Source organism: Phacochoerus africanus, chromosome 13, assembly GCF_016906955.1.
Source record: "Phacochoerus africanus isolate WHEZ1 chromosome 13, ROS_Pafr_v1, whole genome shotgun sequence".
NCBI lineage: Eukaryota > Metazoa > Chordata > Mammalia > Artiodactyla > Suidae > Phacochoerus > Phacochoerus africanus.
The window spans coordinates 8,887,444-8,902,899 of record NC_062556.1 but is presented as its reverse complement, the minus strand read 5'-3'; the positions used below and the strand labels follow the sequence as shown (position 1 = coordinate 8,902,899).

The 15,456-nt window shown below is 39.7% G+C and overlaps 1 protein-coding gene across 1 annotated transcript; it reads left to right on the top strand.

Annotated features, from left to right (window-relative positions):
• The first annotated feature begins 417 nt into the window (after positions 1–417).
• On the top strand, positions 418–12,347 carry LOC125113228 (uncharacterized). The gene is made up of 5 exons (XM_047755808.1): positions 418–431; positions 3,157–4,919; positions 7,915–8,000; positions 9,780–9,826; positions 12,167–12,347. The coding sequence occupies exons 1-4, from the start codon at positions 418–420 to the stop codon at positions 9,801–9,803; spliced, it is 1,887 nt and encodes a 628-aa protein (XP_047611764.1). The 3' UTR covers positions 9,804–9,826; positions 12,167–12,347.
• The last annotated feature ends 3,109 nt before the right edge of the window (positions 12,348–15,456 follow it).

Genomic DNA, 15,456 nt, shown 5'->3' with positions numbered 1-15,456 from the left:
TATTTTCTCCCAGAAGATCATTAGGCAGTAAGTGTGTGTGTGTGTGTGTGTGTGTGTGTGAGATACACATGTATATATTCTCTCCATAGTAGTCAGTTTTGTTATGGCTTTATCTGGATATTCTTTCATTTTTGTTTTCAGGTCACAGTTAATTTGGTCAGATTAGCTTTTCTCTGAGAGTATACGCTCCTTCTGATTCTCAAGAGGTACACTCCATCCCTACCTAGGAGCTTGGATTCTAGGCTTATCCAGAAAGCAAAATCTTATTAATCAGAGGTGTGTTACCATTTGTTCTTTTCTTGTTCCTTTCTTTTCTAAAGCCACAGCCCATACCTCCAACTCTCCTGATTTTTTTCTCCATGACTAACTTACATTTAATGATGCTTCTTTTCTTTTAATGATGCTATTCATCCCTAAATGAAACAGCACAGGTGAGACACAGGTTTGATGAAACTTTCACACTTTATAGATGGATAAATACATCTGCTGATGAGCCATGTCCAGTGCATATACATTCTCACAGAAGCTGTCACCTCTGCACTTACCTACTACTACTTCTCTCATCTCCTAGGTGCCTCTCAAGTCCCTATGATTGGTTTGTGTTTTCTTTCTCGAAGGCCTGCTTAAATATAGTCACTATATTGAACTTCAGAAGTGCGGAACTAGTGAGTCTTTGACACACTTCCTTGTAGAGTCAGTCTTCTGGTTTTCATACTTTTTGGCATTGTATTGTGTTTTTAAAATGGAATTCTAATCCTTAAAGACTCCTTTGACAAATCCTTCTGTCAAACCGCCTCATCTCCCAGGCTCTAATAGTTTATTTTTTAAGTCACCTCATTTTGTGATCATGAGTTCTCTGCAGGCATCATGAGTTTTCATCACTGGCAGGTTTTTATTCTTTCTCTAAGTGGCTATCAGATTGTAATCTATTTAAAAAATAGAAGAACCCATGAGGAATATTAGAGAAGTCTTCATCTTTTCCACTTTCTAACTTCTACTCCAAGAACAGATTAGTTTATTGGTTAAGACTCTGACCTGAACTTTGAGGCAATTGATTTAGCAGTACTCTCTCCAAACCCATACCTTGCACAGCCTTCGTTGTGTCAGCAAATGGCTGCTTCATCCCTCCAGTTGTTCAGGCCCAAATCCTTGCACTCACACTTTATTATGATCTTTTTTCTCATGCTCCAACCAGTTTGTTTTCACATTCTGCCTGTCTTTTCTTCAAAGTATGTCCAGAATGTGATCATTCTCCCCTGCCTCCACCCCATGGTGAATGAATTAACTTCAGGAGGAGCCTCTTGTGTCCATCAGCTTATCTAAGTTATAGGCCACCTATATGAGCAATGGACTTTCCATTGCTCATATGAAACCTGGACGTTAAGTCCCATTAGGAAGATGGGTCCTGCGCCACACTATCTTCTTTCACTTTTTGTTGTTGTTCCTTTTTTTGCTTTGATCCAGAGAGAGAAAAAAAAACAAGAGAAAAGTCTCAAGATACTAATAGATTAGTGATAGTGGGAGTTAGGGCCCAAGAGCTGCTTCCATGAAAAGGACTTAACTCTTGCCAGCTGGGTATCTCTGTGTTTATGCACATGTGAGAATTTGGAGAGGAGGAGGAGAGAGAAGTGTTTTTGTAAAATTCTCTTTTTTAAGTTGAAAGGCAGTTTGTATAGTAGTTAGAATATAGACTCTTGAGCCAGTGAGCCTTGGTCTGAAATCTGCCAGTTGCCATGTGATACTAGGCAACTTCTTTTTTAATCCCCTCTGCCCCCAGTTTTATTGAGAAATAATTGATATAGATCACTGTGTAAGTTTAAGGTGTAAAGAGTTCCTGTTGTGGCTCAGCAGGGTAGGGACCTGACATTGTTTCTGTGAGGATATGGGCTGAGTCCCTGGTCTCACTCAGTAGGTTAAGGATCTGTCGTTGCTGTAAGCTGCAGTGTAGTTCGAAGATGTGGCTCAAATCCACAGCAACACTGGATCCTTCAACTTACTGTGCCAGACTAGGGATCCAACCCATGCCTCCACAGCAACCCAAGCCACTGCAGTTGGGTTCTTAACCCACTGTGCACGGTGGGAACTCTGAAGCTAGGGTAGTTTTAATAAGTTTTTTTTTTTATCCAATGCTTAGCCAATTGACCAACTTTTCTTTTCCTCACTATCTCTCTGTGCTTCCGTATTTGTTTGTTTATTTTCCAGTTCCTCTACCCTGGATTTTTTTTTTTTTCTCAGCCATGTCTATTGTCCTTCCCCTACTGCATTTTACTATGTTTCTATCTGTATGTTGTGGAAGAGAAGATAATTAAACCTTTATATTCTAAATTAGAAAATGTCCTAAATTCTCCTTTTTCTCTCAGGATAGATATTGCCTTCAACTAAGGAGCACTGTGAACTTCTAGTGTACTGGATGAGCTATTGCTGATGGGATCAGTTTTCACCCTGGAACTGTCCCTGGCATTGCAGGATGGTTAACATCCCTGGCCTTAGCACCAAGTGCCAGGAACATATTTCCAGTCACTGGGACCATTGAAAATTCCTTCACACATTTCCAAACACCCCACAAAGCAGTGGTGGAGCCTCTGGATTAGAACCACTGCTAGCTAGGCAAGTAGAAGCATAGCATCCCAATACTGGGTTTGGCTGCTTATCATCACCTCTTCTTTACAATTTGATAGAACAACTTAATTCTCAAAGTTTTTATGTTTAGAGAAAACATATTTGAGCCATTAGATCAGTGCCATTTAGACTGCACCCATCACTTTTCACTTTTCAGAATTTAGGATGTTAGGAAAACCAAGATGTTTATTGGTAGGTTTTGTATATGCATAAAAATAAAATTGTGTGTGTGTCTGTGTGTGTGTGTGTGAACTAGCTTAAGGAAAATAATAGGCTTTTGTAAAGTTACTGGTTTATGAAATGAGTATGTGAAAATGAGTTGTAGCGTTCTCAAAGTGTATTCATTTTTAATTTAGAGGGTTGAAGTATATCTTTTTAAAGTGAATTTTTAAAATATAGTACAAAATGCACACACACTTGCACTAAAAATCTCTTATAATAATGATTCGTAAATCCTCACATTGAGTATAATGTTGTAGCTTATTAATGTTATACAGATAATTAAGTTATAAATTTCTTAATTCTTTTATATTTCAGAGAAATAAATTTGAAGAAAACTGGGCACAGGCTCAGCAAAGCCAAACAGAAGAGAAACAGAAAAAGAAAGCCAAAACAGAACAGTCCTGGTAAAATCATGGAGGAAAACTCAATTGAAACCTTAAGTTACCTCACACCAGGAGATCAGGACCCACATCAGAGTGAAGAGGAAGACTTAGAAGACACCCAAAGAGAATTAGAGTGTTCCTTAACTAGTGCTCTGAGAAATGAAGTAGGAGATTTTGTGAATGGCCATAAAGATGAAAGATGGGAAAACATAATTTCTGAAAACAGTTTGCCAAATGTTACGTCTGTCGTTGAGTTGGACGATGCACCAAAGAAACACCTCCCCAAGGAAGAGGATGACTTGTTTCTAAGTTTGTCATTGATGCCAAATGAAAGCTCTGTTTCTTGCCCTACAGTGACTCAAAGTCTTTCCTTCGTAGCAAGTGATGCCTGCTCCGGCACAAAGGTAGAAAAGCACATTGAACATCAGGATATCACTGCATTAGACATCCAGAACCGATGTATCGAAACCCCATGCTCAATTATGCAGAAGAGAGAGACAGTGCATGAGAGTCTCCTGAATGAAACAATTCTCTGCCCACCATATGGATCCAGAACTTCAGATAAAGTTTTAAGAAAAGAACAAGACATAAATACAACTAAACACAATTATTGGGCTGTTTTCTCAAATGACTTATCTGATGTAGAATTACCTTTGGGTTCTGAGAGACAACCCTATTTTGGTAGCTGGCCTGAGGGACCTCATAAGTTTGTGTATGAACAGAGACCTAAGAAAGAGAGACGGCAAAAGCTGGCTTCTCCTGACAGCAGGGAGCAATTGATTAAATTGATCTCCACTTCTGAAGGAGTGTCAGAGCCAGGAAGCAGTACAGAAACATTGACAGAAGAGAAGCTATTGATAGAAAATGAAGATTTGTCACCTCCAACTGAGAATATAGACTCAATCATAGGAACAGAGACAAATCTCTGTAGAAGCTACTTCCTTCAGCTGGATGTCCTAAGGAGTGCCTTACACTCAACGAAGAATAAAAAAAGGGAGCAGAGAGGGATTTTCACGTTGGCACCAGACTTAAAATTACTGGGACAGAGTTATATCAGTGTAAAAGAAAGGGAGACATGTGACTTGTTAACAGAAAGCCGTGGAATAAACATTTCTTTGGAAGAAGAAAAAGGCAGACTTTCAGAAATAAGTAATGAAGATGAGAATAAGCAGAAACTTACAACTTTCAAACATCATTCATCATGGTTTTACTTTGACGTTGTCAGAGATTCTCTTCTAAATGTTGGTGGACAGTTTTATTCTCATTACCTGCTGTTTAGTAGACTAAGGCACTCTGTGTATTTTTACAAAAACCCCATTCCTTCTCTTATCTTGCAGTATACATCTATCTTTTGGAAGATATCTTTTACAAGCAAGAAACCAATTTTGACTTTCAACTCTCAAACAAGAGTAAATGATACATTAAGTGATGTAAAATTTCCTTCTTCACAGATTTTAAGTAGCCAGACTGATACTTCATACTCTTTTAGGGTCACTTCTGATCTTCCCTTTTTAAACGAAAGGCTTGGCGAAAAGCTCGAGACAAGGGAAGAACCTAAGCCATTACACTTCTTACAAACTGAGGATAACCAAGATTTAACAAGCACTGACTGCTTTGATTCCCTTCAGCTACCATTATCACAAGAGTTTGCCTTTCAACTAGTAAAGCTTTTTGGATCTCCTGGAGTTCCAGTGGGTAAATTGTGTTTATTTGCTACAAATGGAAAGTCCAATTTAAAACATGCGAGTAATTTTTGAGGTGTTTCCCCCTCATGTTAGTGATCGCAAGTGGTTAATTGACCTTGTGTGCTTTTCAACAGTAGAAGTGGAGGATGCATGGCAAATGGTGTTTGATGGAGTCCTGCCTCCCACCCCCCACCTCCACCACCAGTTGTCTAAAATGTCTTTGAGCACGCTGAATACTTAGACTCTCAATTTCAATAGACACCGGGAAGAACGAACAGTGAGACAGGCAAACAGTGGTTATGTAACAAATAGAGATGGACTGCCTTTTTTTTTTTTGTCTTTTTGTCTTTTTCTAGGGCCGCACCTGCAGCATATGGAGATTCCCAGGCTAGGGGTCTAATTGGAGCTGTAGCTGCCAGCCGACACCACAGCCACAGCAACGCAGAATCCGAGCCACATCTGCAACCTACACCACAGCTCACAGCAACACCAGATCCTTAACCCATTGAACATGGCCTGGGATCGAACCCACAACCTCATGGTTCCTAGTCAGATTCGTTAGCCACTGAGCCATGGCGGAAACTCCATGGACTGTGTTTTTAATTTTTTAAATCTTTCTGCTTTCTACATTTCCCATGTTTGGCACGTGACTCTTTCCTTTCTCATTCACTATATGGTTCATTGATCTGAGAATAGTAAAAGGAGGTGGGACAATGAAAATTAAATGATGAAAAAATCCAAAAAAAGTTGAATTTAATTTTTAAGGACTGAGGAGAGTACTGAAAAATGTTAGGATTTTGATTGACTTGAATGATTCCTTTGGGCTCTTAGGCTTGTTGTTTTTGGAAATGAAAATTTCACCTGTGAATTAAAAAAGTGAAAATACGATTTTTAGTATTCTAAGTAAAATTCTAAGTAAATTTCTTCTAAATAATATGCCTATTTAAGATTCTAGACAGGAGTTCCTATTGTGGCTCATCAGTAACAAATCTGACTAGTATCCATGAAGACATGGGTTCAATCCCTGTTCTTTCTCAGTGGGTTAAGGATCCGACGTTACTGCGAGCTGTGCTGTAGGTCACAGACAGGGCTCAGATCTGTCATTGCTGTGGCTGTGGTGTAGGCCGGTAGCTGTAGCTCTGATTTGACCCCTAGCCTGGGAACTTCCATATGCCATGGGTGTGGCCCTAAAAAGACAAAAAAAAAAAAAAAGATTCTAAATATCTTAAAGAGGAAATGTAGCGCATATCGAGCCTTTCCTTCTCTCTAAGTCAACTGCATGTCTTAATGATTTCATGCAATTGCATGTATCCCCTTCTTTGGGGACAGAAGCTGATAAGAACCAAAGAATAAATCTCCAGTCCCTGCATCCTGTATCTCCCTGATAATATTTTTCTTCTATACCCACCAGGGGGGCTTGGTCTTCTCGCACAGCTTATCTTCCAGAGTTCTTTTTTATTTTGCCCTAAACTTCTGCTGTTCTGTTTAAACTTAGTCTACTTAGCTTAGACCCAGGATTGGCTAAGTTTCAGAGTCAGGGGAGTCCCAGCTATTAACTTGCTCTGGCATCATGTTCCTCGTTTTTGTAAACTTGGTGAATAATCACATCTTAACTGTTCGCTGCAATTTTCTGTCCTACTAGATGCATCAAAGAAACATACTAATGTAAAATATTAAATTGTGTTAGCTTTGGAAATTTTAAAAAAATAATGGAAGTCATTTTAGGTCAGGAATCTTAGTTCAAGGTCCATATTTTGAAATTGTATGCAAAATTTTTTGTGTCATTTTGTGCAAATTTTTCTGGGAGAAAGTCCATAGATTTTATCAGCTTCTCGGGGATGTCCATGACCTAAGATTTAGCAATCACTGCCTTAAATCAGCACCAGGAAGCACAAAGGCACTAGTGGAAATAGATTCTAAACCTCCTCCCTTGAATGTACAATACCATTGTAATCAACAGTAATGATGCAGCACCCATTAATTAAGCTTTGGAAAGCTTTTTAGAGGAAATAGACCTCATTCATCAAATAGCTTACCTTCTAAATGGGGAGACAAGGCTAACACAAAACAAAATTATTGCCCATAGAAAATATAGATGACAAGTGTATGAATATTTTATGAGTCAGGTTGGCCACGGGAAAGGGATTGTTGAAGAGAATATGGGTTTATGGTTTTGTCTGGGATGGCTCCAAATCAAAGGGAATTATAAGTGGTGCTTTTACAAATATGACTTAAAAGAAAAGCAGAAGAAAGAATTTCACATTTGGAAATGGTATATGCTTAAAAAAAGAGAGGAATAAACTGTAAGTGGAGGCTGTAAACCTATTTGTTTGCTTAGATTGGACAACTCTGGTGTATCTTTGGCCTTATAAATAAGATGGGGAACTCAAATGAATTCTAGTATTGGGAGTTTTGCAGACACAGTGAGATTATATTAGTAGAGCCATACATAGGCCTGAAGAAACAAAACTACCCATGTTTCTCGGCATATGTGAGTGTGGGGAAAATATTTTGTATGATTTGGTATGGCTGGTAGGTATAGATAGAAGTTTGCACTTGCTTATGAGCATTGTAATTGTAAGGATTTCTTCCCCCAGATTCTCTGAAGTGGGGGGAGCAATTTGCAGGAAGACTGCACTTTGTGGTTGCAGTGTTTTACATAACTCACAGGAAAGGATGACTACCCACGTTTCATGCCTTGTGCAGTACCACTTGAAGCCTGATGTGTATCTTTTCATATTTACCTGAGAATGTGAACAATGATACTTGTCACTGTACATATAAACACCATAAGCATTTTTATTTAGTCTGGATCGTGTTTACCAATAGAGAGCTGCTATTCACTCCTGCTTTAGCTCTCACTGAAGTATCTTCAAAACCAGGCTTTTATCATTATGATGGTCTAGATAGCATGTTTGTATATCTTCACATTTAGGGTAAAAAATATAACATGAAAGATGAAATTTGTTCTCTCTCTCTCTCTCTTTTTTTTTACCCCTCAACAGAATCTTTGTTGCCTGATGACTACGTGGTTCCCCTTGACAGGAACACTCTGAAGATGATCTATTTGCAGTGGAAGACATCAGTAGAGGTACATTTTTGTGGCTTTCAAAGAAGACCTTCTCTAAGTAGTTTAATTATTATTAATATTTTACATTTTTTTACAATTTTCAAGGTTACTTTCCATTTACAGTTATCATAAAATATTGGCTATCTTCCCACATGTTATATAATACATCCTTGAGCATGTCTTAGCCCCAGTCATTTGTGCCTCCCACTTCCCCACCCCCATTTTGCCCTCCACCATTGCTAACACTGGTTTGTTTTCCATATCTATGAGACTGCTTCTTTTTTGTTTTATTCTCTGGTTTGTTGATTTTTTTCAGGTTTCACATAAAGTGAAATCTATATAATATTTTTCTTTCTCTGACTTATTTCACTTAGCATAATGTCCTCTAACTGGTTTCTTAAAAAAAATTGATAAAACCTGTACATCAAATGTAACATAAAAGGCTACATGCCTTGTATTAAATAGAGGAAGAATGTATGTGAATAGGTGAATAATATGTGTGTTTCTTCCAGTTAGTCCTACAGAGAAGGTTGCATTTAATGCCCTAACTTTGTTGTAGTGTAGGCTGGTGTAAGGACCCACTGTTGATGACTGAGGTGCCTGTTTTAGGAGAGTAATTTATTCTTTACATCTGTCTCCTGTTCAGCCCTCAGTCTTATCTTGGTTTTTTGTCTTTTGATCTTTTTAGGACTTCACCTGCAGCAAATGGAAGTTCTCAGGCTATGGGTCAAATCGGAGCTGCAGCTGCCAGCATAGCTCACAGCAATACAATACCAGATGTGAACTGCATCTTCGACCTATACCACAGCTCATGCAATGAGTGGGGCCAGGAATTGAACTCGCATCCTCATGGATGCTAATCAGGTTCATTACCACAGAGCCACAATGGGAACTCCCAGTCTTATCTTGTTATGATGGAGTAACAGCTACAAATTGGATTCGTATTTACTTTACTTGGAAGCACCTCATTATTGGTATGTTCTGGAGGTCCATGATTGTTCTGACAGGCTGTTAATTTTCTGATAGCTGGAGGAGGATTGGCTGGGAAGGTTAGAAAGGTAACAGAAACTCTGGGAAATATCAGTACTCTATGAATAATGAGAAGAAGGTAGCTGGGATTCTGTTTACATTGGTTGATAATGATTTAAATGTACCCAAAGGCAATGCTGGAGGTACATTTTGAAATAAATGATAAAATCAAGGTTTAGTGAAACATTATAGAATTATGTACTTCAGGATAGTAGGTTTTTTTTTTTTTTCTTTTTTTCAGGGCTGCACCGTGGGATATGGAAGTTCCCATGTTAGGGGTCCAATCTGACCTGCAGCTGCCAGCCTGTGCCTCAGCCACAGCTACAGCCGCGCCAGATCCAAGCTGCATCTGTGACCTACACCATAGCTCTTGGCAATGCCAGATTCTCAACCCACTGAGCAGGGCCAGGGATCAAACCCGCATCTTCATGGATACTAGTCAGATTCATTACCACTGAGCCACAACGAGAACTCTATAGGTATTTCTTAACTGTTCATATAGACACAGCTGTGGAAAAAGTAGATTCATTTGTGTGCCCGGATAATAAAACCAAATATATTTTTTCAAATTTCTTATTCCTCCTCATTTCTCTGGAGACCTTGTCGCTACCTAAAGACACATGTACACCCAATACTTTAATATTTAACATTTATGGTTATTATGTTTCTTTTTTTCATTTTGGGAGTGTTCCTATGTTAAATGATGGTGCAGACCTAACCTCAATGCCAAATATTAATCATTATTATATGTGTTTTAATTGTAATTTCTAGAAAAGACAGAAGAAGATTGGTTAAAAAAAATGAGAATTCCTTGAACTGTAAGTACAACTTATTCCAGAGACCTCTGTATGATCAGAAGGAAATGGATGTTGACATTATGTGGTTGTAATTGCTCATATGTACTACAATTGAAGAGTAAATACTAAAAAATGTAGTCTGTTACCATAGCAACCCTGTGTGCTATTGCACGTGCAATTTTTTTATTTCCGTTAAATGTAGCTTTTTGTGAAATACCACAAGCTTAGATTATTGTCACTAAATTTATTTTCTAACTTTATTGGTTACAATATATCTTAGAGCATTCTCGCAACACAGTTTATAGGGGATTCCCCCCACCCCAGATTGATATGTGATAAGGGCTGGGAATTAGGGATATAGATTATATTTAAATATTAAAATATTCTCTAGGAAAAGAGGTAAAATATGTACACAAACTCATATTTTAAACTTGACATCAAGCTGACATTAAAATAACACATTGCGCTTTTTTTCAAATGCTTAAATTATGAAATAAACACAGCTGCTACGATTTCAGTATATATATATGTGTTTGCATTTGATAAGAATTGAATGTACTCTGCATTACCATATGTTTTCTCTTTTCATTTAAACTTTTACTTCTAAGAGTATTCTGTGTTTCCATTTCCCAACTAGCTAGAAATATACCCCATAAAAATATTTTTGTTTGTTTTAAACATGGTTCTGCTGAAAGAAGAGGGAAGAGTCTAAAGATTTGGGAGAAGAATTTAGTGATTTGAAGGGACCACTAGAGAATGTGGTATAGGAGTTCCCATCGTGGCGCAGCGGAAACGAATCTGACTAGGAAGCGTGAAGTTGTGGGTTTGATCCCTGGCCTTGCTCAGTGGGTTAAGGATCTGGCATTGCCGTGAGCTGTGGTGTAGGTCACAGACACAGCTCAGATCTGGCATTGCTGTGGCTCTGGCCTAGGCCGGCGGCTACGGCTCCGATTGGACCCCTAACCTGGGAATCTGCATATGCTCCAGGTGCGGCCCTAAAAAGACAAAAGACTAAGTAAATAAATAAATACATAATAAAAAAAAAAAAGAAAAGAAAATGTGGTGTAAATATAGTAGGGGTAGACATAAGAGGCTCTGAGGAATTCCAGAGAAAGAAGGTGAAGAAATTCATTCATTTGTTCAACAACTGTTTATTAAGTTGCCTCAATTAGGACATTGTTCTCCACACTGACGATACAGCAATGAAAGCACTCCTGCCCTCATGGAGTTTATGTTAGGACTGAAGTTAGGAAGGGAGTGTTTTCCCTTCCCCTCAGTGTGACACCAGTGTAAGCAGCATGCAATGAGCACGGGTATATTTGGCTGTAGCCAATTCCAGAGGCTTTTCTATCTGCTAATTTTGTGTCAAGGACACTTTCTTATCATACTTTTGATTTTTATGTTCATCTTCTACATTCATGCTAAACTAACTGCCCTCTGTGAGCTTTACAGATCGGTCTTCCCTAATTATTAGTCTTCTTTTGTTGGGGGATTTTATGAGTGTTGTGGCTACGTACAGATTTTTTATAATTAAAATGAGAATGTTCCTCCTGGTTTTGTGTCTGGCATAATGACCAGTGGGCCTCAGGGGATAAACAGAAATTTAGAAAGCGGAAACTAACAGGAGAATTTGGTTGACTCTCTGGGAGTTGCAAATCTTTGTCTATTTCAAAATCATCTTTCTGCTGGTGGCCAGGGTGTTCATATTGCCTCTCTCCTTTCAGGAGGTAGGGCAGAGTGCTGGGAAGAGAACAGATTCCCATCTTGATGCCAGTGCTGACTGGCTAGGTGACCTTCACCAAATTTCTCTCTCAGAGCCTTAGTTTCTTCACCTTTATAGTTTATAATACCAACCTGTCATGGGGATATGAAATGAGAATTAACTTGTGCAAAGCTCTTAGCATAGTGCCTGAAAAATAATGTGCTCTTAGCAAGGGTTAATTCTCTTCCCCTTAGTACCTTTGTGGGTTACAGCGTCGTGTTTGAAATGCCCCTGGCACAAAAGAAATTGTGTTAGTAAGGAGAGCAGCATACGGACTTAATAAACTTAACACATTTGCATGGATTAAGTAATATTTATTATTGACTTTACAGGGTAAATAGCTGGATCATGAGGGAATGGGACATAGACCTGGTTTTGATTTAGAGACGGCAGGTTGGGCAAAGTCAAGAGGACAGGTTTGTGAATGAGACAGGAACAGGCAGTGTGTGGGAACCGTGGGGACGGTGGGAAGTCCTAGGTGCATGGGGAAGGGGTGGGAGTGGGAGGCATAAATAGGTCAGGAGTATGGGATACTGACAACAAACTCCATTCATGTCACCATTTTGTCTGGACTTGTCTGGGCTTGTGTTTGATTGTAGTTGAAGTCTGCATCTTGCTGGTACTGTCGAAGATCCTAACATCAAGAGAGAGTGCTCAGTACAGACCCAAAGGATTATTTACAGCGATATACTCATTGGATACTGAAACTGGTACAAATGATCTGTTCAGCCATTCTTGATCAGTTTCCTGAATACTAATAAAAAAAAACTCAACAAAAGAGGTAACAACTTGAACATTTTATTCTCTAATTTTGAAGATATTTGCCCTACTTTATTTTATGAAGCAAATAAGGCACAGAAAACTTGAGCAGCTTATTTTAAAAACTGCATCATAATAGAAGGGTAGCCCTAAATCCAAGTATGGGGTCTGTGATTCCACTTCTGGAATTCTGAAATCCAAAAAGTACTGGAAGCCAAAAGTCGTTTTTGTTTGTTTCGTTTGTTTCTTAAATGTTTGGCATTAAAACTAAGTTGCTATTTCACCGAAGAAATATTAATGTGTTTAATTACTAGGGGCTGCCCTAGACCCACTCAGAACTTTCTGAATTCTGAAACATATCTGACTTCAACGATTTTGGTTAGGGATTGTGGGACTTGCACTATACTACAGGTAACTATTATTTTTATTGTTATTACTTTAGTTTAATTATACTTAAACTTCAAATATTAAAATTCATATTTGCAAAGTATAAATTAAGAAGTGACTGGAGTGCCTGTCGTGGCTCAGTGGTTAACGGATCCGACTCGGAACCATGAGGTTGCAGGTTCCATCCCTGGCCTTGCTCCATGGGTTAAGGATCCAGTGTTGCCATGAGCTGTGGTGTAGGTCACAGACACAGACCCCTAGCCTGGGAAACTCTACATGCCATGGGTGTGGCCCTAAAAAGATAAAAAAAAAAAAAAAGTGACTACTCACTGTTTAATATGTAGGCATTTACCTAATCCTTCTTTCAGAAAGGGACCTTTGCTTGGCTTATTCTACCTCTTCCTCCTCCTCCTAGTGTTTTATCTTCTTCAGAGAATAAACCCCCAGGCTTCTCTAGAGGGCAGACAGCTTCCTCTGGGTTTTTTTTTTTTTTTTTTTTTTCTTTTTAGGGCTGCACCTGTGGCATATGGAAGTTCGCAGGCTAGGGGTCGAATGGGAGCTGCAGCCGCTGGCCTACACCACAGCCACAGCAACTAGGGATCTGAGTCGCGTCTGAGACCTACACCACAGCTCAAGGTAATGCTGGATTCTTAACCTACTGAGTGAGGGCAGGGATCAAACCCACAACCTCATGGATCCGTGTCAGGTTCATTAATTGCTGAGCCACTAAGGGAACTCCTTGGATATTTATTTCTTAAACAGACTTTCAACTGACTTTCCTGTTTAGGGCCCCACCTCTGGTCCTAACTCTTCCAGTTCCTGAAATTTTAGGGGTTATGCAGGATAAACTGTATTGCTGCTTGGCTTTCCATAATTCAAGTTTTGTTTCTTTCTTTTTTTCTTTTTTTTTTTTTTTTTGGTTTCTGTCTTTTTAGGGCCTCATCCGTGGTATACGGAGGTTCCCAGGCTAGGGGTTGAACCAGAGCCATAGCTGCTAGCCTACACCATGGCCACAGCCATGCCAGATCCTTAACCCACTGAGCAAGGCCAGGGATGAAATTCTCCTCCTCATGGATACTAGTTGGGTTTGTTAACCACTGAGCTATGATGGGAACTCCTCAAGTTTTGTTTCTTAATGTTTTTTCCAAATTAACACTGGGTTTTTGCTTTCTAGTTTTCAAATTTTTGTTGCTATAATAGTCTCTTTTCTTACAGTTTAAATTTGAAAATAATAATGACCCCCCCCCCAAAAAAAAAAACCCTTTACAATAGGGGGGTTTCAGTGAGGGAGTGGAAGTTAAATATTTGTGTTCCATCTGCCATCTTTATTGGGAACTGAGTGCTTTATTTGAAACAGCCCAGTGTTTTTCCTTAAGTTCATTTCATGCATTTTAAGTGTATCTTTCCACTAGACCGTAAGTCTTTTCTAGATGGAGATCAAGGTCTTCAGTGTTTGGTTGAACTCCTGAAGGTCTTGCTCTCTCTGAGCTGGCTCCTAGACTTACGAAACTGGACTTACCTTTGGCCCAGGATGGGATGATTTCAGGGAAGAGCCATGAGTTTAGAGTTGAAGCACAGATGGCTGCAGAGGAGATCCTGGCATCTGGCAAAAGTTCTGCTTTCTTAGGCGCCTTTGGCAGCAGCACTTATGGATTCGTAGCGAATGTATTGGAGTCCACACTACTCCAATGTGGCTATAAGTAAGGGTAGTTTGATAAAGATTAAACAGTGAGTATGGCATGGGGAGTGACCAGTTCTGAGACTCCTTTGTGCTGTATTGATGCATACCAGCTAACTATCCACTCCAGCTTGTCCTTGGGTTCCAGGGTGCCCCTGGCTTTCCCCGGCCCCCGCCTTTATTATCTTGCCCAAATTGTCAGAATAGAGCTTTAGCAAAATGGGTTGAGGCTACTCTCTGCATCTCTCAGGCTTCATCCTCAAAGGTTATACTCCTTAAGTGCCCCTGTGCCCAGTGGCAAATACTAAGTGGAAATAGAAGATGTGGTCCTCACCTTGGAGGAGGAGCACGAGCCAGCAGAGAGAAGGGTGGAATGCAGGAGGCAGAGGCAGTGTGGGGTAGAAGGAGCAAAATCAGAGGACATTTCTGTCTTGGCTGACTCATCCCAGACCACCAGAGTCCTGAGCCTTTCCCTTGTCAGTTCAGCCAAGCAGACTGCTCTGCAAGACTGCTTTGCCTTGTCTGCCTTCCCCTGACCTCTTCTAGCTTCCTGCACCCTCCATCCAGCTTCTAGGGGAAGGCTGAGGGAAGAGCCAAGAGGGAGCAGCTGTAGGTCAAGAGGGCCTACTTCCGAATGGCCAGATAGTGCAGACTCTGAAAGAAGGTGTGAGCTGGAGGTGTTGGAACAATGAGAAACAGCTAAGCAGGTGAAGATGGATGCTTTCCTGTCCTTTCCAGTCATGCCACTTGCTTTTTTGAGTAAAAAATCAGAAAAGTTTTTGGTAAAGGAAGAAAGTACATTGAACTAGAGAGAGTTGGGAAGCTACTACGTGTCTATTTTAAATGATTCTATGATGTTAAAGGGTCTTTGGTTAGGCTGCTTTGGAAGCTTTATCATGGTTTCAGACTTTCTGCCATCTTGGCCTCTCCAGGCGAGGAACCCAGAGCTGATTTATAATTAAGCATTCCAAATCATGGGGTATTTGGAACTGTAGGTTTGAAGGTTAACTCTTCCTGTGTACCTCCTTATTTTTCCACATCTTGTTAAAGAGTCATAACGAGAGA